Genomic DNA, 24,210 nt, shown 5'->3' with positions numbered 1-24,210 from the left:
ATGAGCCACAAAACCCCAAAAAAAGCAAACTTTCAAAAGGGCACTTGCTTGGTCCAGAGGGCAAAGGGCAGGTGCTTTAGCATCACCTAGTGTCTACCTGTGCACGCCACTGACTATTATGTTTGGCATAATTTTAATGGTAATTTGTGGAAATCTAGCCCTATCTTTATTATTATTATGGCAACAGTGCCTTAATGAAAACGTAACTACTTTTTTAACAATAGGGCAGAAAACTTGCCAGAAATGGTTCATTTTTCAAAGGGTTATTAGCAAATAAAGTGCCACCAAGTCCCTGAAGTACTCATACTTAATTTGAGGTTTGTGCAACTTTCCAGAAGAGCCAAAACTAAAATATATTAATCCATGATGCAAAAAAAAAACACTTTGAATAAAACATTTTTAACTTGCAACTCTGATTCAGTCAGAATCAGAATCCTTTTATCGTGATTGTTCATACGTTTCCATACACACGATGAAATTGTGGTCAGAGGTCTCTGTTTTCAGCAAAAGAAAAAATAAAAAAAATAAATGAAATGGCATAAATAGGTTTAACACAAATAAGGGCCAGACAATTTTCAAACAAAATTATTTTCAAGGTAAACACAGGAGACAAAGAGAATTTTAATGAGCATCTCTTATTTTAAAATTAATTGAATATGATTCGAAGAGGAAACGACTCTGCAGTTCAATCACAGTTAAACACACATTTCACACGCTTTGTTGTTGCCCTAAAAGATCTCTGGCAAATCTTGTTTAATACCATCAGATTAAGCTTCTAGCCTAATTTCGAAAGTTACTTGCTCTCTGAGATAAACAATGTTTGGTTTGTCACTCGAGAGACAGAATGGATGATATTAAAACATCATAGACATTATATGGAGGATGATGCTGTTGTGTACGGCTGTTGTTCATTTGTGGTTTTTATCAGTAGGTTGAAAATATTGTGCATCTTAGAGTCTTGAAGTGAAGCACCGATCGCAATGTTCTGGCCCATCACCGATCATTAAAAGCCTGACCTTCCGATTCCAAATTTGGCCTATCCTCATTTTTTTTCTATAACTGATATTATACACCTTGAATGTTTCAATCTTACTTAATCAATACCAGTGAAACAATACAAACTTGTTGTTTTAGCTGCACATGAAGTAGTTTTCTTAAATATAAATGAAAAGTTTTAAGCACACGTGTCAAACCCATGGTCTGGGGGCCAAATTCGACCCTTTGGAATATCCAATTTGGTCCACAGGAGAAAGTAAAAATGAGAGAGAAAACATAAATAATTGTGTAAATGAAACTCAATGTATATCTCACGATTGCAGTCATTTTTTACAGTGAACAGTTGAAAAACCTCAAAATTCTTACCAAATTCTTAAATTTTCCTCAATTATGACGTAATATTTCCCTTAATTACATAAAAATTGGTCACAAAATCTAGGAAAAATAAAAGTGTAGATCCTGTTGGGACTGATATATTCTGTATACATGGTAAGATTCTTACATATTTTGTGTTTTTATGTATACGTAAAGGTGCAAACTAGGGCCCAATAATGTTGAAATTACTTGTTTTCCTGCATAACATCTGTGGCCCACTTGAGATCAAATAGCTCTGTATTTGGCCCCTGAACTAGAACGAGTTTGATGCCCCTGGTATAGAGCATTACTGTTCAAAGTACTAAATTATATCAGCTCCTTTAGTCTTTCATTTTTCGAAGCTAGCACAGCATTGCTAGCTTCAAATGCTGCATACTCACTCAGTAGTGTGGTGGTTTGTTGTATCGTTTTGTTTGTAGTCCCACCACAGTTTATTTCTGCGTTACACAAATTACAAATTGCGATCTTTAGCTCTCTTTTTTTGTGTAGTACTGACGAACTGTTGACTTGCTAGGCTAACGGTGCTGCGGGTGGCTGTTGTTGCTAACCCGTGTAGCAGATGACCTGGTGGGCGGGGCCTGTCAGTTATCTGACAGCAGAAGGAGACAGTGGCTGACTTTTAAACCTTTGCGGAGGTAGAAAGATCGGCTTTATATGCAAGTATCGGGCGATCGCGATCCCCCAAAATTAAGGAATTCGGCACCAATCGCTTGCATCCTCACTGTAGACATTTATTTTGAAATAAATAATTGCATGCAGTGCATTGATTAACGATTATGTTCTGAGGACTGTTTGCTTTCAGGTGCTTCATTTATTATTCTGACTTTTTGTCTTTTGACAGCACACTGAAGGCACATCAGGACAGATGTTTTCTGTATGTGTGTGACATACTGATGAATATGTCATACAGAAGAAAGTTTCTGAATGTTTCTGGGTGCTTTCTAAAGTACCATTAGTATTTGTGGAAGAAATGGTGTGGTTCTGTGGATGAGTTTTGCTGCTGGCAGCCGGGCACAGGGGACTGGAAGTGTTTTTGAAAGGCGCTTCTTAGATATCGGGCAGTGTGATGGTAAACAGCAGCACGTTTACCATTCCTCTCTTGAAGTGGGGGTGTATTTTTAATGTTGTTTATGGGATGAGCAGATGTCAGCGTGTGCTTGAGCGTGTCTGACTCTGTGTCACTCTCCAGATGCTTCTTCACCTGGAGGCATGTGCGCGGCGTCTCCGCCCCCTTTACAGCCTGGTGCAAACATAGCTCCTCTTTCTCTCTGGTCCTCTGATGTGATGCCCCTGGGGGCCCCCCATCACCTGTGGGAGAGGAGCTAGAACAGCAGGGAGCACAGGAGCCACGGATGTTGGCACTGATCAAAGAGAAACTCATTTAGTGATGTTTGGAAGCTGCTCATCACCCTCACACTCTCACCCATCTGATTCCTCGGTGCCCAGACAGGAAGTTGCTTCCAAACCTTGGGTGGTTTCACTTTGACATTGTGCAACTGGGCAACATGTTGCTTAATGTGTCAGTTACAGAGGGCAGTGGTCTTTCGGTGGCTCGTCATTAGCTGTGTTTTCATTACAGAGTTTCTCAAAATAAACGTGATATTTCTAAATGTTGACAAAGTCTAATTGCACTTTGAACATGTTTCCATTGAATTTTGTTTTGGAGTCTCGTAACTCCCGTCAAATATCGTCCCACGAGATTTCGCTGCAGGAAGACGGACGCTCAAAAACTCCTTATTATTTCTTTGTTGTTTCAAGTCTATTGTGACAGTCATAATTTTAAAGTATAATGCTAAGAAATGTCTCAGTCTTGTCTGTGGTGATCAGCTATGTCATGTCAGGTGACCAGGTACCTCACGTCATGTGACGTGTATTTGTAAAAAAGGTGTTTCCATAGCGCTTTTGCGATACATTTCAATATCGAAATGTCTGAAATTCCTCTTCATGGAAGCGTATAAACTTTTTGTGATACTTGAGTGTTTTTTTCAAAATTCAGGTGTTTCCATTACCAGTTTTTATTGCGCATATTTATATTTCGTTTATGGAAACAGCTTTTGAATAGGTATCGTATGGTGCGGCATTTCATGATGACAGAAAACATTGATTTCTACATCAATACTGTATAAAATTGAAGTATTTATTTGTAAATTTCTTTTAGTTTATTTTATTGGATTTATATCCCTTGTCAACGTGTCAAATGGGCATTTTATTAAAATTAGCTTCATTAATTTTATAGATAATTCTGTTGAAATTTTGTTATTCATTTTTATCTATTTTTTTTTTGTTGTTCGATCATTCACAATAAATAAATAAATAAGGTAAAGAACACCAAAAGTGGCACATATTGTGCAACTGTTTGTTAATAAATGTGCCTGTTTGGCATTTTGCATCAGCAAATTTAACCCTGAATTGTCTTTCTGCTAAGACTTAATTGAGTTAAATAAAATAATTGAGATTTATTTATCGTTTACCCCCATTTCAGGGCGGCGGAGGGAACAAAAATTTTACTAATGAGTTTATTTTCACTATAGAAAAATGATAAAGGTTAAAGGAGTTTCAAAGAATGCTCATGAGATTTGGCAAAAGTCAGCAGACGTAAAAAAGGAACCTAAAAGCTGATAAAGTTGCCCCAACAGAAAACGGCTGTGGACAGGGGTGAAGCTATAGGGATAAAGGAAATGTTGATGTTTGTGCAGCTAATCAATCAATTTGGAGGAAAGGTGGAGAGATCAGGGCGTACCTGGAGACAGGGTGACAGATTGAGGGGGTGCAGTGGAGTGATAGACGACGGGAGTGCATCAAAGCATCCTAATAAGGATAATCACCGTCTCACCGCCTTTTCTGACCGTTTGCCCTCGACCGGCCTGAGCCCATAGTGACACGTATTAATCCTCATCACTGTGGGCCTGCATTGGTGTTGATGTTCCTTCAATGACTAAATAACATCCAAAGTAACAGGCAGTGTGTGTATAAGGAGCAGATTATCTTCTTTACCTTCACTCGCATCAATCATGAAGCAGAGGAAGTGACATGAGAATTTAGTTTGAAAGCCTGTTGGGAGGGATTATGGTTCCCAGTTTCTATGCAAGGTCATTTTCTCACGACCCGTCCCCTGATTTTACCAGAGGTGAAAGTAATGGATTACAAGTACTCACATTGAGTTGCTTTTTACTTGTACTTTTTTGAATATATTTATGAATCAGTCATTTTACTTGTACTTGTATTTTTTCAAAGAGTGAAAGTAATTAATTACATTTCTACACCCAACAGTTACTGAGTAAATTATTGTTTATTTATTTTTTAAATAATCGATGGACATTGTGAAACTACAAAAAAAAAATCAAATGACCAGACAACAATCAAATGCATCAGGTCATAGTCGACCAATCAGATTAAATGTTACACTATTTGAAAAAAGGCAACTCAAATGTACTTCTTTTAGGTGTATTATTGAAAAAAGTAACTTGAATGTTATAATTAATGCTGAGCATATCCGCATTTTTGCTTCTGCCTGTTTCAGTCTTGTTTCATATTTTTTAATTTTAATTTGTTTGTATAGGTTTTTGTTAGACTGAATCAAACAAATAAACTGCAACTGATACTGAAAATAGCCTTGAATGCTGGTTTCTTATTCAGTTTTAGAGTTCATAAATATAGTTATACTTAGAACCTGACAAGAATAATAATATTATTAATAATAATAAAAACGATGTTGCATTACAATAGGGTTCCATAGGTTGGTGCCCCAATTAAGTAATAGTACTTCTACTGAGTAGGATACATCAGTACGTCTGGATTTTACCACTGAGCTTTGAAAAGGCGTAAAAAAAGAAAACTTTAAGACTAAAGGTTTGATCTGTGGCCAGTATCACACAACCCACCATTTATAGTTTTTAGTGAAAGAGTGGCAGTAATAGTGTCTTTACAGCGTGTGGATGGAGTGCAGACGATGGGATAATCATTTTAGAGTTCAGATTACCTCAATATGGCCATTTACCGTGATGTGATAAAGACAAATGGGTCTGTGGGAGTTGGAGGAGGACAAATGTTCCCACTGATGGATTTGAAACTCAAAATTACTTGTGTTCTGGGTCGGCCAGATATTTCTGGTGTTCTAAAAGTAACTGTATGAATTTACTTCCTTAAATTTGAAGGAGTTGTCCTTTATTTACTATTAACATTCATTTTTTAAGCTATAGTTTTGGAGCCCGTTTGTTGGTGGTGGAAGAAGGCAAACATGTTTTATTCCTGTATTTCATGCAAAAGTTGCATGCAAAACTCTGCCAAAGCGACATTTCTGCTGCTTTCACGGGTGGAAAGTTGTTAAGAGAACATTGCGTATGTTCATATTGTGGCTTTCAGGGAAACACCCGATTGCGGACGAAATCATTGTGACAGCATATAACGGGAAACAAATAAACAAAGCAAAACAAATATGACGTCAAGAGGATCGTTGTCGTTGTCTGGTGAAGTAACACAAGAAATCACAATAAAATGAAATCAAAACACTTCATGAAGTAACTTTTGCACTTCAGCGCCGTCTTTGTATTCTTCTACGACACTCCAACTTACACAATGCATTACGCAAAACGGCGGTTATTTAGGATTTGGGGGGAAATGGAACATTGCTTTTCTGATTGCTTATACTATACAAAACTCCAACGAAAGTTTAAATCTAAACAAAGTGAACCTGACTAATTAAAGCTTTTTGTAGTGTTGGTGTTTTATCAATTAGCATTGAGGCGTTCAGATTTACTGTATGTACACGTGTGCAAACAGCTGGATTGACAGACACAAGCAACTGTTCCAGAACCTTAAAGTCATGAAATTATTCAGGGTGTGCACGTACATGGATACAGCGTGCATGTGCAGTGACTGATGTAGCTTTACAGCCTGTTAGCGGGCTTAAAGTGAACTTCCTGTCTTTTGTGAGAAGCTGTCATCTGAAAAGTTTTGCAGCCTTTGCTCTCCGTCTGAGTTAATGAGTCATTTACATTCCAATCATTTCTGGCTGCAAAACATCGACAGCAGGTGGTGGAGCTTCAGAGTAAAAGCACCTCCTTAAAAGCAGAAAGTGTCTTATTTACTTCAATGCAAATGCATGTAGCATTTTCTAACTTCTGGGAGAGCTGAGGACAAAGAAGCGTAGGGACGTTACCCCCACTGTTGGAATAATGGTTTCCCTCCACTTGCAATGTTTAGAGTCTCATTTAGTGAACGTACAGTATGGAAATGCATCTGCATCCTTAGTTTTATGCTTCACATATTGTTGTGTGTGTGCAAGGATAATATCTGCTTAATAACACTGTTATTTGACACATATATACTGTCAAACTGTTGAGCAGGAGCTGCATTTCTTTTGTGTTTCATATGTTGTAAAAAAGGGGTCGTCTAATGTCATCAAGAACTTTTTTTTTTTCAAGAATTAAAGCCCATTTTTGCTTATTTTTACCCTTTTTTCTGCAACTAAACCAAACCTACTTTCAACCTCTGTTTTTTGCCATATTTTTGCTCCTTTTAATACATTTTTGCTACATTACTCTCATTTCTGTCATTTCTCCAATTTTAATGACTTTTCTGCACATTTTTTCCACTTTCAAGACATTTTTGGCACCACCACGTTTACCACCTAATGTCGTATATTTTACCTCTTCACTGTGAGGTTTTACCACCAAAAAAAACCTTGTATTTTTAACTCTTATCACTATTTGGATCAAGGTAAATTAACTTGCTGGTTCTGATAAACCAGGTATTCTCAACCTTGGGCTCAGGACCAGATGCCTTCAAGAAACTAAGAATATTCTTTTAACTATTTGAGATTATTTTTGCTTGTTTTTACAATTTTTCTGCAACTACACCAAACTTGTCATATTTTTCCTTACATTAATCCCATTCCTGCCACTTCTCCATCAAATTTCAAAGCCTTTTTCTGTTCATTTTTTTCCACTTTCAAGACAATTTTGGCACTTATAAACCCTTTCCACCATTTTTCCCACCTAATGTCACATATGTTGACCTATTACATTCACTGTGAGGTTTTAGCCACCAAAAAAACCCTCATATGTTTAACTGTCAGTACTATTTGGATTAATGTAAATACACTTGCTGGGTCTGTTAAACCTGGGGTTCTCAACCTTGGGGTCAGGACCAGATGCTTTCAAGAATTTGAGCCTATTTTTGCTTATTTCTACTCTTTTTCTACAACTACACCAAACTTGCCATATTTTAACCTATTTTCATCACTTTTTTGCCATATTTTTTTAATCCATTGCTGCCAATTCTCCATCAAATTTCAATGCCTTTTCTGCACATTTTCCCCTTATAAACCCTTCCACCACTTTTCCACCAAATGTTGCATATTTTCACCAATTATCATCATTTTTAACCTCTTTTCAACATCTTTCATGCTTATTTTTTCCATTTTATCCACAGCCATGATTTGTCATGCCCATTTTTTGCCACTTTAAACTAATTGTTCCAATATTGACACTTGGAACTCTTTTTACCACATTTTCTGTCTGTTTTTGGCCACTCCTAATTTGCAACTTTTAACCAATTTCTTTCCCACCTTTTACATCACTTTTAACCCATTTTATTTCTGATTAAAACAAGGATTTACATCTTTAAGATGACTATATACTATGGCACAAATAATAGTAATAAACTTCCTGGATAACAGGGGATATTATTCAGATACATAAATGTGGTTAACACAGATTCATAGAACAACGGACCATCATTTTGCTGACTTTTTGACCCCAAAAAAAGCGCTAAATTCTGTTAAACAGTAAGAAATATAAGACCATATACAAAAGAGGGCAGGAATAGAGATCCCTACATACCAGAAAGACAGAAAACCTGATGTGAGTGATATCTTTCTCCTTTGTGCAGGCTTTAGATAGTTACAAAAGAAGATGTAAATAAGAAATCTTGAGTTCATTCTTTGAAGTTTCCCCCCCCCGTGTGTACCTCAACAGACCCAAACAGAGAAGTGAACAAAGCGAGAAAAGTCTTCCTTTTTTAATTTGAATACAAAATAAGACATAAAACAGCATACATTTGCAAAAAGTTTGCATCTAATTCAGGAGAACTTCAGTCACACTTTAAGAAAAGGCAAATTACTGCTTTAATTGACATGTTTTTTTTCCCCAGCGTGTTAACATAAGTGCACTTCTGCAAGCTTGACTTTGAAGGTTCATTGGGTGTTTTTTCTTTTCTTTTTTATTCAAAACCACAATGCTTCACCAGTGCTGTGATGCATAATGCGTCTTACATTTTCTTTCAGAGACGGCGCTTTTAATAATCCCGCTTTTTTTTATTTCTGCTGCACTCTCGCAGTGAATTCAAAAAAACCTTTTTTTTTATTTAGTTTTTGGATTTGCTGACGTTTGTGTCCAAAGAGCAGCTTTTAATTTACATAGTTTACAGGGTGCAATAATAAAATAAATTCTATGTACTCACACTTTATATTAAGGTGCTGTAATACATGTTAATTAATGCTTAATAAGCACAAATTAACAGTTAAAAGCATGTACAATATAAGATGCTTATTAACATTAATAAGACTGTTTAAGTGTTTATAGAAGTATTACTGATTATTGCTTATAGCAGCATTATAAATTAAAAATTAAAAATTACGTTAATTATACGTTGTTAGAGGGTTGATTATAGTATAAAAGGATTAGTTTATTATAAAGGTTAATTAATATGCACTTATTAATATCTAATAATGCATATTTGCAGCGATTATATCTAAAGTAGGATTAGTTTATTATAAAGGTTAATTAATATGCACTTATTAATATCTAATAATGCATATTTGCAGCTATTATATCTAAAGTAGGATTAGTTTCTTATAAAGGTTAATTAATGTGCACTTATTAATATCTAATAATGCATATTTGCAGCTATTATATCTAAAGTAGGATTAGTTTATTATAAAGGTTAATTACTGTGCACTTATTAATATCTAATAATGCATATTTGCAACTATTAGATCTAAAGTGGTAGCAGAGTCCTTCTGATTTATGTTAATAAGTATCTTATATCATATCATAGGTGCTCATTACCTGTTAATTTGTCTTTAGCATTAGCATGAGCATTAATTTACACGTATTACCTTAATATACAGTGTTAATAAATGTTGTTTAGGACCTAAAACTAAACTTTTATGTTTATTCTATTCTATTTCTTCATGGTTCCACTTTGAGATGCAACCATGTGACAGGACGTCAGTTTTCATGGCTACGATATTTCCCGTTGATGAACTAATTATAGTGTTTCTGTTGTATTTCACTGATTCAATCCTGGATTGCTTTTAAATTTTCAAGGAAAACTGCTGAAGCCTGGAGAAGTCTGGAGAAGCGTCGAAATGAGAATAATTGCAATTGAAATGATGTGATTTAATAGAAAAGAAAAGACATTACTCTGTCCTTAGGCTCAGTAATTTTAATTATCTATTTGCAAAATGTGAAGCCTGTTGGGCTGCATTTATTGTATGAAAATACTCTGGATTGTAATGTTGTAAATCCATATTTAAAATGAATTTAACCCACTTACCGACACTAACTTTACTTCCTAATTAATTCTGACAGTTTTCATACCAGTTTGAACTGGGTCATGTTTATAAAAGTAGGTTCGGGTGTGGAATGCAGTGTGTTTCACGCACTTTTTTTGACTAAAACATCCTCGTCTTTCTTTCTCTCTTCTTGTTTTTTTTTTTGCAGCTCTCTTGAGGGCTTGTGCTGATGGAGCTGCCAATCACCTCTACAGCATCAGCCACAGGTTAGTCCACGTTTATACCTTAGAAATGTATGCTTTTATTTAGCATTCATGGGTTTGAATCACACTTAGATGTACTTTATTTATCCCAGGGAGAAATTACTTATGTCACAGATGAGAGGAATATTACAAATGAAAAGAATAAACGTTTAAAATTTCAAATAAAGTTGAATTGAATTAAAGAAAGAAAGACTAAAAGAAAACACAAATAAGGTAAAACAACTGTTAATTAAATGAGGATCAAATGCAAATGCACACAATACAGTAGAAAAAGATAAAATAAGATAAAGATATAAACAATAATAATAGAAATATACAAATGTATGTGATACAAATTACTATTGCAACAACGCATCATCAGTAGGGTAAAACTAACCTGTCTCACAGTGTTCTAAACCAAGGTAAAAACTAAAAAAGTAAACATAAAATGTACATAATTAAGTAAAAAACTGTTAGTTAAATATGGAATGAATACAAGTGAATGCATTGCAGTAATATATATATATATATATATATATATATATATATATATATATAAAAATATAAACAATAATGCAAATACACAAATGTATATAATACAAATTACTACTGCATCAACATATCATTAGTAAGGTAAAACTAACCATGTCTTATGATGTTCTAAACCCGGTTAAAAAAATTAAAATAAAATAAAATAAAACATACATAATTAAGTTTAAAAAAAACTGTTAAGTAAATAAAGAATAAATACAAGTGCACACAATACAGTGGAAAAAAATAAATATAAAACGTACATAATTAAGTTAAAAAAAACTGTTAAGTAAATAAAGAATAAATACAAGTGCACACAATACAGAAGAAAAAAATAAATATAAAACGTACAGTAAATAAAGAATAAATACAAGTGCACACATTACAGTAGAAAAAATAAAAACAATACAAATATACAAATGTACTATTATAATACAGATTTATACAAGCTGTCATTTTAAAGTGGGACCAAGATGAACAGAAATGGGTCTGAATGCTGGAAGTTCCAGTCAAGCATGTTTAGGTTACAAAAAAATGACTGAAATTCCACATGCGTTTTGGAGAAAACAGCTTTTTTCTATGTATCAGTGTGTGTGAGCTGTTAGTAGCTGAGGTGTGTGCTTAGCAACATGTGGCTAATGGAGATACGCTGTCAGCACCACTGAAGTGTTGAGGCTTTCACATCAATGGCCACAGGGTGAAGATGAAGATGAAGATGCCACACATGGGAAAAACTGCCCTGTCGGCAGAAATGTGGAGACGAGATGAGTTAAAGCGACAGTGATTTCAAACTGATGGTGTCGGGCATTAGATTCAAATGAAGCTTGTGTCTATTAAGAATTGATTTTTATGGGGTTTTTTTTAAATCCAAAGGGTCATTTCCGTCTTAATAAACTGCCTGGCCTACTTAGGCCATGCATTATTGATTTTCTATTAACAGATTTTTCATTAATATTTATATGGGTTTCTATTTGTGCAGTATCTCATGATACTCAGTCACAACAAGACTTTATATGACCTTAATGAATACTTTTAAACCAATGATCCAAGAATCTGGGTCAGTTATGTGTTTGGTGTCAAATCTTTAAAACATTTTTTTTTTTTAGAAATATTCAGTCGTATTCCTACTTAACTACGTATTGATTTCTATTCAAACTCTGCCGTGAAAGGTGGATTTAATAGCAGTAGGTGCTCAGATACAGATAGGCTTACTATGTAAAAAACGCTTTAGTAATTGAGTAATCTTATATGGCCCTGAATACCTACAACATCTAATCCAATTTCCTGAGAGCATAGGGATCTGATAGGGCAGACATGGGCAACTGGCGGCCTGGGGGCCACATGTGGCCCTTGCTCTAATTTTGAGTGGCCCACAAAGTAAGTGCAAAAAAATGACTCCAAAAACACACAAAATGGCTACAAACAAAAAAATAACATAAAATTAGAAATAGAAAGATTAGAAATATACAAAACGACACCAAAATATTGCAAATGAAAACACAAAAAATGTCTCCAAAATCACAAAATGACAACAAAAATACACGAGCACACAAAACAACTATACACCAAAAAAAAAAAAAAAAAAACAAGAGGGAAATGTGCAACATTACTTAAAGAACAGACAAAAAAACAAAAACAACAAAAAGTACAAAATAAGATAAAAATACACTACACGACACAAAAAACAAAACAAAAAATGACTGAAAATGTATGAAATGACAACACAATGTCATTGTTCTTCCCTTTATTAATGGTCAGATTGGTAATTATTCTGAATGTTAATAACATGGCCCTCGGATCATAAAATCACATCTTTGTGGCCCTGCTGTGTTAAAGGTTGCTCACCTGTGTGATAGGGATTCACTCATCCATCATTGAACCCATCATAAACAATCGGTTTGTTGAAAAACGGTCATGTGACTTTAAAGCTGATATCCGCAGTTTGTGAGAAACGTCTCAGTGCCCCGCCCTAAACCACTCCTTTTCCTCCCCTGCCTCTGCCAAACTACCAGAAGCCACGCCTCTACTTTTCTGCACGCGCATTGCGGAACATAACAAGGTTGCATCGGGTCACATTGATACAGGTCTATTGGTCAGGTAAGAGCCAAAATCATATTTACCTGTTTGCTGTTGTGACGCGCGGCCTTGTTTCCGTGCACAGTTCCGCATTCATTTTGATTGACAGACTCAAAAACAGGAAGTCGAAGTCTATTGGCTGGGCACCCTCGGCAATCGTTTCCATTTGTATAGGGGTCTATAGGACGAAGGAGGGAGTTATATACAGTGCATTGACGTATATGAATGACCACTGGCAGTAGACCATAAACAGATTTCTCAGAAACTCTGGATATCAGCTTTAACTTCAGAAAAGTTTCATTGTGGGATTTGGAGTCCCGTAGAAGAAAGAAAAAAAAGGCATCGAAGTGTGATCGTTTCCTTAAGAAGTATTTTTAACTTCAATCTTAACGAGATTTCTCGTGTTTCTTCGCCAGAGAAGGAAAACACTTCCGTCGCTTGACGTCACTTCTGATCTGAGCCTTGTTTGCGGCGTTCACCGTGATATGCGGTCACTCTGATTTCGACCGTATTCACGTGTTTTCGTGGAAAGTCAAAATATCAGCGTCTGCCATTGTTTTGTCAACAACGTTCAATCCGTGGAAACGTCACTTTGGCTGAGTCTTTGGGTCAACAAGCTTTGGATGAAATATAGGTACAGTTTGGTGGTTTAGGAGCTTTAATGTTGAGCTAAATGGAAAATAAACAATAGTAAATATTGTTGGACGTGGCCAATGGAATAGAATAAAACTATACTTTACTCATGATTCACGGCTGGTTTGGGCATCCTGATTTAACCCTTCTGCAACGTAATCAACCTTTGTGAACAGTTGTTTGATAATCAAACCTAGATATTTGTAGAATGTGAACTTCCAAAGAAAACCTTTAACAACCATTCAGACTCGAGCCCTTTACCGGATACAAGTGTTTCATCCTCAGTCTGGTAGAAATTTAATCACAACAATTATATTTGCCATTTTCTTTGTAGTGAGAGAGCATCTAAGAAAGAATGCGATAAATACAAAAGGTATAATTTCCACAACAATCACCTACTGGGTTCTACTATAGCATGGGACGATAAAATGCTATTTTAATGTGGACAGTTTTTCTTGAGACTAAAGACTTTGTCTTGGGTGTGGGTTGTAATGATGGTATCTAAATTTATCCCGCCGCCCCCTCACGCTCTCTTGTTTTCTGATTGGAGACGGGAGGGATGAGAGCTAAGTGAGGACAAGATGAAAGAGTCGAGTGTTTTCGTGTTGTGCTTTAGATCATGGTTATCAGGTAAAGAAGAAGAAAAAAACACAAGTAACTTTAGATTAGGATGGAGTCGTCATGGACAAGATATAACGTGTTTTTGTTACATTAACATTATTTTTTTCTGTTATGTATGTGACGCAGGTGGGTTGAAGTAAAAAGTTACTTTAATTACACGGAGACGTGTTGCCAGGCGAGTGTGAAGAGATCTTAAGCATCGGGAAGATCAAAGGTGTGTGAGGGAGAAGAATAAAGAGGGAAGAAAACATGAGTGGGGAGAGAAATGCACAAACAGTCTCATAATCGCATGCACACACACACACACACAAAGGTTACACAGCCATCCCCGCCACGCAGTGCTCCGACAACCTAGTGGCAAAATGCTCTATTTCCCGTCCAAATTAAAGTGTCAGTTGATATTAATGTGCAGACGAAGAGTGTCGGCCTCACAACACGCAGACACACAAACATGTGCACGAAACGGGCTCCTGATGCCATGTGCATGGACGCAAATGGAGAATTTGGCATCGGGACTGGTCAATTACTATCAGCCGATGGTGTCATGCAGAAGGTCACAAATTGGTGTGCAACGCAACTATCAGTGTGTGTGTGTGTGTGTGTGTGTGTGTGTGGTATCGACATCTCATCCCACCTGTCACATAAAGCAGTGTTTTTCAAATGGGGGTACGTGTGTAAGCAATGGCGCGAGAGGGGGTAACTTGAGAGAGAGAGAGAGAGAGAGAGAGAGAGAGAGGAAAGTTAACAAATGAAAGCATTAAAGATATGTTGTTTCATAATTTTTATTTTAGTTAAAAATGATATTCAGGCTAAATTTTATTAGAAAAGCACAAAACGACAACAAAAAAATGCTCAAAATCAGAGAAAAATATGCTGAATAATAAAAAAGAACAGACAAACAACAACAAAATACACAAAATGACACCAAAACACACACACACTGAGAGAGAAAAATACTATTACCAGCAACACACAAAACGACAACATATACATCCTAAATGAGAGGAAAATACACAAAATCACTACAAAAAACACAAAGGTAACAGAGAAACAAACAAAATGACATAAGAAACAAACAACATAAAAACACACACACTGAGAGATAATTATTTAAATAATACCAACAACACAAAAAAACACACAAAATAAGACAAATATATATATATATACTGAATAGTGAAAAGAACAGACAAAAAGACACTAAACACACACTGAGAGAGAAAAATATGAACAACACACAAAAACAACAACAAATACACACTAAATGAGAGCAAAATACACAAAAATAACAGAGAAACATACACGACACCAAAAAAAGCACACTAAGGAATAACAATTTACACAAAATACAAAACAAACAAATATACTGAATACTAAAAAGAACAAATGACACAAAGTACATAAAAGGACACCAAAAACACACACTAAGAGAGAAATATACTCATACCAGATAATCTCACAAAATGACAACAAATACACACTGAATGAGAGAAACACATAAGATCACAACCAAATAACAAAGATAACAGAATCATTCAAAACGACACCTAAAACACACACATTGAGGAAGAATAATTAAAATTATACCAACAACACACAAAAATGACAACAAAACACACAAAATAAAAGAAAAATATACTGGCTAATAAACAGAACAGACAAACAACAACAAAATACACAAAGTGACACCAAAAACACACACTAAGAGAGAAAAATACTATTACCAGCAACACACAAAACGACAACAAATACACACTAAATGAGAGAAAAACATCCAAAACGAGATAGGAAACAAGCAAACGACACAAAAAACACACACACTGACTGAGAAATAATTTAAATAATACCAACAACACACAAAATGACATAAAAACACAGAGTAGGAATATAAATAATATTGATTATAACATGAAGTGAAAATACAAGAGTCAGTGTTGGTCCCAGATCAGGAGGGAGATGACCGTAAATGATAAAAACTATAGAAATAAATCTATTCAGGTGGCACTAAATACAGTTTAATTCACTTATTTACAAAATGAGATTCTTTAAAATGTGTGTTATCATTCATTCATTCCATCATTATGCTCTATAGTGGTTTTTCACCTAATTCTGAGTTAAATGTCATAGTACGACAAAGGGGGTACTTGGATTCAAAAGTAAAAGAAACTGACATGAAGGTTATTTTAAAATGGAGTTAGAATTGTTACTTGTGTTATAAGAATGCATTAATGGTACCTAATTGAGCCGTTTGTGTCTGTATGCACGTGTGCAACAGTATAATTGCTGAGAATTGATCTCATTGGTGTGACTGTGAATGGAGACGTAGGGGATAATCCTTATGTATCTCCTTTTTCAACCGAGCGGAACATTGCTGGAGCACGCATCCAAACAAACGCACACAAAACGCCCAGCCCGGCCAAGCGTGAAATCGTAATGTCAGACCCGTTAATACCTCCAGATAGCAACTGCATCCCTCCGTGCTCAAGCGTCTCGCACGTAAACACACACGTGCGCACGTGCACTCATGGACTAAACACAGAGCTCTATTTGTTTTTGCTCTGACATGAGTTTTACTTTCACTTTTTACGTACATTGTGGAAGATTTGGTTTTTCTAACTGTGTAGTTTGACGTATAGAATATTTATTTATTAAAGGTGGGACAATATGTCTTTATATTAACATGTCACAAGATGTAAAGCAGTGTACCCCATGTGGGGTCGCCTGGAATTTAAAATGGGGTCATCTGAAATGTCTCGTAATTGATAAAAAAAAAAGGGTTACTGATTAATTAGGTTTTTTATTTATTTTTTCAAAAATAAAATCTTAAACAACTGTATTCTATATTTTCACTTCATCAAATATAAATCTAACATACAATATGTTCTAATATAATGTAAACAAAACAATATAATAAATAATAATGATATATAAATAAATTAATAACAATATAATAAATAATAATGATATATAAATAAATTAATAACAATATAATAAATAATAAATGCAATAATTTAAATATAAATGTTTTGTTTTTAAATAACTAATCCTGGCTACTTTGTCTGTATTCAGTATTTTCACTTTCTCAAATAGAAATAAGAAATATTGTAATATACAATATAAGGTAAAAAAAAACAACTATATAATAACTAATAATGATAAATAAAGATATAAATAGTACACAACAAATAATATAATAAATTAAATAACATAAATAATATAAATGTTTAAAATAAATCACTAATACTGGCTATCCTGTCTGTATTTATCGAATATAAATCCAAAATAAGTAACATATAATATAATGTTTAAAAACAAAAACAATATAATAAATAATAAATATAAAGATATAATACATAATAAATAACAATATAAAATATATATGTATATAAAATAAATGTTTTGAGTTTTATTTTAAATCACTAATCCTGGCTACTCTGTATTTGTAACACATTATAATAAACATGATGAAAAACTGATTCTAGAAGGAAAATAAAGTCTGTCACAAATGTGTGATATTATTAAAATGGGGTCACGATCCAAAAAAAAAAAAAAAAAGAAGAAGCACTGATGTAAATAAATGGCATTAAATTTCTGCCAATTTTTCATCTGAAGCAAAAGGAAAATAATGTTGTTTTCTTTTTAAATGTATTAAAACACACAAAAAGCCCCCATTGTAACCCTTTTCTGTGTCAACTTAAATAAATACTAAAAGCCTTCCAATGAGATGGAACAGGTTAATACATCATGTTACGAAACACACCGACTTTCTTTCATAATCCAATTGTTTGGCTGGAATAGAAATCATCCTGATAGAGATCTATTTATCACCCTGGGTGTGACTAATGAGTAAATTTGCCTCCACGGCTGTAATTACTTAATGTGTTTATGTGTTTGCGTACGGTGCTCGTGCCATTATTATAAACACCAACATTTGTATAACTTCATTGTAAATTTTGTTCCACACATACAGTATGTAGTGAAAGCCTATTTTTATTTTTATTGTATTTTTATTGTTTTGTACATCACAAATGTGGCTAATTTTTTTTAACATTTAATATTTTCGTGTGCACATCGTTCTATGTCAAACTTGCTTTGGCAACTTGTTTCTCATGGCAATAAATCTGTTTTAGAGAGAGAGAGAGAGAGACAATTTTTATTTTTTTTTTAATGATTTTTCAACTCACATTTATTTACCAATCGGTGCTAAAACAGTACAAGTACACTCAAATTCTCATGCAGGTTGTCACATGACTTAAAATAGAGAAAATCAGTCTTTAACCTTACTCTGATCATTCTCTTAAAACTAATTACCACATCATCATCTCCACATCCATTGACTTTATTCCTCCTACTGAGATACGCGGCCATTTTGCCCTGTCCCTGCAAGAAGTTAATCAACCGGCACTCAACTTTCCTCCTTTTTACCTGCCTGATCCCTAGAATAAACGAATATGTGCTAAAAGAGAGGCTAAACAACAACAAAAATCTGGGACATCAAACAAAAAAAGCAGCAAGCCGAGTACACTGAATAAAACAATGAAAAGCTGTTTCTCTGTGGGAGCAGAAAGGGCACAGATTAGACACCGTGGGGTTCAGAACTGACTACAACCACACTATGAAGAATTCACCACTGCAGGTGGCTGAAAACATTGAAAAAATGGGGTTTTATGTTCATCTTTAGTTAAAAAATGATGATCATGAATATTGATGGTGGCTCTGGTGCAGGTAACTTTCCTCCCGGTGTGTTTTCTCCGCTGCTGCAGCTGTATCTGGAACGGAGCTGTGCAGTGATTGGCTCTGGTTGCACCCCTCGGGTGGACAATTTTATTATGAACAAATTTATGAACGGTATCATTGCAGTCCAAACAACGCAAACCAAGCAACGGCCATGTTGAACGTTGGGATGATGTCATCAGTTCTACCTCCACAGTGATGATGTCATCAGTCCCAGCTGTCCTGTGATTGGCTCTGGTGCGCACGTGACTCTGGTCGCGCTGCTCCCAGTGGACAATTTTGTGAAATAATTTATGAACCGTATCATTGCACACCTTTGAACCAAGCAGCAGCCATGTTGAAAGTCTCAGGTCAATCTGAGCCTGATTAGCAGAGATATTTGAGGAACACACACACACACACACACACACACACACACACACACAGACAGAGATACCTTGCTTTATAGATAGATATCGCCATTTTGAGAAAAAATATTGGGATATGAGCTTTAGTCCATATCGCCCAGCCCTAGTGTGTCTCCGTTTGTGTGTGTGTGTGTGTGTGTGTGTGTGTGTGTGTGTGTGTGTGTGTGTGTAGGGGCCTCAGAGAACCATTCTGTCTGTTTCCTTGTCTCTTTGTAACCGTTCTTCTCCCTCACTGCACAGATCAAAGCCCAGATGTCCGTTTTCCTTTTATCTCTCTATACCTCACACACTCCTCCTCTTAGTCTTTCTTTGCAGTCTCTCACCTTCTGTCCTTCTGTCCTCACATCCAGCTTCCTCCCCGACTACATCAGTGGAGATTTCGATTCCATCACTGTGGAGGTCAAAGCTTTCTATGCAGACAAGGTGGGTGAGACAAAGCTCAGCACATAAAGCTGTAGACTTTCCACGGAAAAGCCTCTTTTTGCACACTGGGATATATGTTTTTCTGCAGCTCAACTGAAACACTAATATGTAAGGTTTATAAGTAGGATGCAGTGCAGATGTAATAAAAAGCATGTTTGACAAACTGCAATGTAGTGATTACTCAAGGAAGAGCCCCTTTCACTGTTAAAGCAGTGTTTTTCAACTTTAGGGTCGTGACCTAATGTTGAGTCGCCTGGAATTCAAATAAGGTCACCTAAAATGTCTAGTAATTGAGGGAAAAAACCTTATTAAAAGTGAATTTTTAAATATTGTAATTATCATTATTATATTATAACACCACAAACAAACTTAAACAACTGTATTCCATACTTTCACTCTCAATTTTTGATTTAGTTCAAATAAAATGCAGTATTAAACTATCTGAACTGGCACATCTGTTCACTTTGTGCACTGACCCTGGCCTAATAATTCCTGCAATTCCATTTTGTCTTCTTTTTAAACAATATGTTATGGTTTCATTTATTCTGACACATTTTTCAGGAAATTTACTTTAATCTCCTGACATGTTTTGACTGTCAACTGCCAGTCTTCTTCAGAGGCGTCTGCTACAGCAAGTTCATTTTGTTTTCTTTTTGGAAAAATACGTTAAGGTTTCATTTATTGAGACAAATTATTGCGCAGAAGTCAAAGGAAACATCAAAGCAATCAGGAGATGCCTCTGAAGAAGACTGGCAGTTGACAGTCGAAACATGTCAGGAGATCAAAGTAAATTTTCTGAAAAATGTGTCAGAATAAATGAAACCTTAACATATTAATCCTGGACTACTCTAGATGTTTAATGCAGTAGATCACACATTATTAAAAGCTAATTCCAGGAAGAAAAACCAATCTCTGGGGTCGCCAAAAATTTGTGATATCAAAATGGGGTCATGACCAAAAACAGGTTGGGAACCACTGGGTTAAAGGCATGCAATGGTTGCCAAGGTAGCGTAGACCTCCCAGTTTTTAAGTGTCTTTCTTGAATCAAGGAAGTCTACGGGGAAATGGTAGATGGAGTAATCCACACGCAAGGACTTTCATTTATCAACCGTTCGTACGTTCAGATCTAAGCGTATGACGTGCATTTGACCAAATTCACACAAGCATTATTATTTATCAATTGTGACGTGAGCGTACACTGTAATCAGATCTCATGTTAAATCTGACCTCGTGTACAATAAGCTGAGTGTTTGGATTTGTGGTTCAGCAGGAAAAAAGTGTCAAAATAAAATGTTAAACCAACCTCAGCTGTCATTTAAGCACAAGCAGACACACATTCCCAACAGATCAAAAACAAATTATTAAAACAAATGAAACAAAATTAAAAAAAAACTACTGTACTACTTTTTTGGTTTTCCTTCAACGGAATGCTGTATAACCCCCTTTCTGGTAAATTCTGCTCCCGTCCGAGCAGTAATGTTAATCAGTAATGCAATGAATTAAGTGTGAAATTAGCTGAAGTCACAGTGAACACAGAAGGGACAACATTTAGTTATTTTTAAAGCTTTCTTAAGGGTTTTCATTGTTAATTTGTCTCTAAAGGATCTCTCTTTCTCAGCGCACACAGGGGGGCAGACGTCAACTGCTCTGTAGCTGATCCCGAGTGTTTAAATGAGCTCCTAACCCCAGCATTAATTCAAGTTTTCACACGGTCAAAAAGCTTATCTTTCTTTTGCTCCAATCTCAGACGTGAGGATGCTGATTTTCATCTTAAAAATGTTTCATTTGTTGTTTGACCTTGGACGCGACATGTTAATGATGATGTGCACGCAAATTTGCACCCGTTTTCATGCAAGTTGAATAAACAATGGCCACTGTAGAACAAGCTGAGTCTTTAGATTTTACTGTAGCAATTTAAATCAGCTTTTATTCGAATGACTGTGTGTGTCTGCAACACACACTCGATAATTAGGTTTTGACAGCTTTTTGTGTAGAGCCCACCAGCAGAACGAACCCCTTACTTTGAGAAAAACAAAAGGTTTCCATTTACTTCTTAAATGTCACGTTGTAGTGTAACAGGTAATCTGACTTTAACAATGGCACATGGCCCATTTTATTTTTTTCCACTGTTGTTCGTTAGCTCCCTGACATTTGTTTTTACATAAATAATAATTTTGCTGTAAAGCTGATAAATGCTCAAGATTGCTGATTTACAGACCGTTGTGTATCTAAAACTTTCATTTCCTTTAACTGTTTCTGCTTTGATGGTACCAGTCTAAAGCAAAGAAAATATAAGAAGACAAATGCAAACTTTTTCCTGAAAAATAATGGTGTTTATTTCATTTTTAGATCACTTTAGACCATATAGTAAAAAGATATATAGACTCTCCTCAGTCCATCCAAAGCTGATGCATTAAATCCATTAGTTCAGACACGTTTAGATGGAAGTCTTTAAAGCCATAAAAATGCAAATTTGTGCGTGAAGCCACAAGCTCAGTGCGATAAATAATTAACACACACTAAAACGCACTGATCCACAAACTACGAGGAAGATAAAAGATGCTTGTTGTGTGACTTTAGTGCTGTGTCACTCAATCCTGTGATGCGCGGTTTGTATTTCAAACCCAGATCCAACATTACACCACGTTTGCACACACGAATGCACTCTATGGGGTGCCTTCAGCTGTGTTTTTACTCTTTCTCTTTGTAGCCGTGTGTGACGTTTAAACCTTCTTTTGACGAATATCACACAGGTTCGCGTTAAAAAAGCAACACAAGCGATTGCCTTTTTTTTTTCTTCCCGTGAGATGGAATTGATGGAAATGCTTTTGAAGCAGAACAATGGGAAACTTTTGAGACATTCCTTGAGAGATTAATGTCAAACGGTGAATCGTTGTGTAAAAAAATAAAAATAAAAGGGAAAGAACAGAAACGCGTGGACGGGAGACATTCTCAATTACTAAAGTTCAATTACAAATAATCACAATTACTGAGCCAGAAATAAACACCCTAATAAAAGTGAACCTTCCTTTTGTGTTAGCCTCCTGTTAGCATCTCTAATGATAACGGGTCCTAAATCAGCTGTAAAATACAAAACAAACACATAGCTATCATCTCATTTATTTCCTATCTATTGATTAGCTTGTTAGCCTTCCTAATCAATGAAAATATAGGTTCTAATATTTTTTCAAATGGCAAAGATGTGGGAAAGCTTGATATGAAACATGTTAATAATTAACTGCATATGTGTAGAACTGTGCATAGAACTGTAACACGCTTCCCCATTGTTGCATTAAATTATAATTGACAGTTTGTGCGATTATAATTGTAAGCATGTAATAATTAATTACAATTGTGACGTAATTATAACTGTAATTGTGTTAAAACAATGTGTTGCTGTTATAATCATAATTTAGATGTAATTGAGTTCAGATAATTGACTATGTAATTATAATTGGCATAGGCATTTATTATTATTTATTCATAATTTAATTAAAATGCAAACCTGTGGAACCATGTTACAGTTCTATGGCATACACAAATGTAGTTTCACTATCTTTCACTTATTTTCAGGACTATTTTACCTTTTTTTTTTTTCAAAAATGTAAATCAAGGGTTATAGTGAGAGAAAAAAGGCTCAGACGCTCACACCAAAAATACAAATACCTATATTTTCATTGATTAGGAAGCCTAACAAGGTAACCAATGGATAGAAAGAAATTATTATTTGTTTTTTGTGTATTTTACAGCTGACTTAGGACCCGTTATCATTAGCGATGCTAACAGAAAGCCAACACAATAAGAAGGTTATTTTTATTAGGTTATTTATCTCAGGATCAGTAATTGTGATTAATTGTAATTGAACTTAATACTTGAGAACATAATTGTAATTGACTTTCTGAGGATAAAAGTAGTTATTTAATTGTAAAAAAAAAAATGCTGGTTACTGTCATCATAATTGAATTGTATTAAAACATGGGTAATTGAAAATGTAATTGTAACTGAAAAAATGTAATCGACCCCAACCCTGAGCATGGGGAACAAGTGTGTGTGTGTGTGTGTGCGTGTGCGTGTGCGTGTGCGTGTGCATGCGCGCGCGCGTGCGTGTGTTGTTTACCTGGGTGCTGTAGTTTAGCCTCACTGACGGGAACCTCTACATTATTCAGCAGCACAACCTGCAGACAGGCAGACAACAGTGAAACACTGATTTATTCTCTCTCTCCATCTCCTTATCTTTCCACTGGGTTTTTTTAAACTTGGTTTTCTCCCTTTTCCAATATCTCTGCTATAGTTTTGTCCCTATAGGTGAGTATTTACTGTTACCTAATTGTGCCTGTGTTCTGTTTCTATTTTGTAGGGTTGCAAACTGATTGAAACGGCTGATCAGGACTTCACAGACTTCACCAAGTGCCTGGATATAATGCTGCAGGAGATTGAGAAGAAACAGCTAATGGTAATGTCTCATTTATTTAAATCATATAAGAAAAGATATGCACTACTGTTTTTCTGTGTAAGTTATTGTTATTATTCTGTAAATATTGGCGGTTAACTCGTAATCCACATTTAGTCTGATTCACCAACCAGGTTACCCCAGGGTACAGAATACTCAGGACTTTTCTATGTTCTGACCTTTTTGTAATTTTTGTTTTCTGAT

General features: G+C 35.3%; 1 protein-coding gene across 3 annotated transcripts in view; it reads left to right on the top strand.

Moving 5' to 3' along the window:
- The window catches only part of tpk1 (thiamin pyrophosphokinase 1), a 90,347-nt gene that overhangs the window by 11,895 nt on the left and 54,242 nt on the right, over positions 1-24,210 (top strand). For all 3 annotated transcript variants that reach the window (XM_028434975.1, XM_028434973.1, XM_028434974.1), the window contains exons 4-6: positions 10,098-10,155; positions 19,484-19,556; positions 23,914-24,009. In XM_028434975.1, coding sequence (XP_028290776.1) covers positions 10,098-10,155; positions 19,484-19,556; positions 23,914-24,009 — 227 coding nt within the window. The remainder of the gene's footprint in view (positions 1-10,097; positions 10,156-19,483; positions 19,557-23,913; positions 24,010-24,210) is intronic.

The sequence above is a fragment of the Gouania willdenowi genome, chromosome 20, assembly GCF_900634775.1.
Source record: "Gouania willdenowi chromosome 20, fGouWil2.1, whole genome shotgun sequence".
NCBI lineage: Eukaryota > Metazoa > Chordata > Actinopteri > Blenniiformes > Gobiesocidae > Gouania > Gouania willdenowi.
Note: the sequence above shows the minus strand (reverse complement) of the source record. Positions and strands in the feature narration are given on the sequence as shown.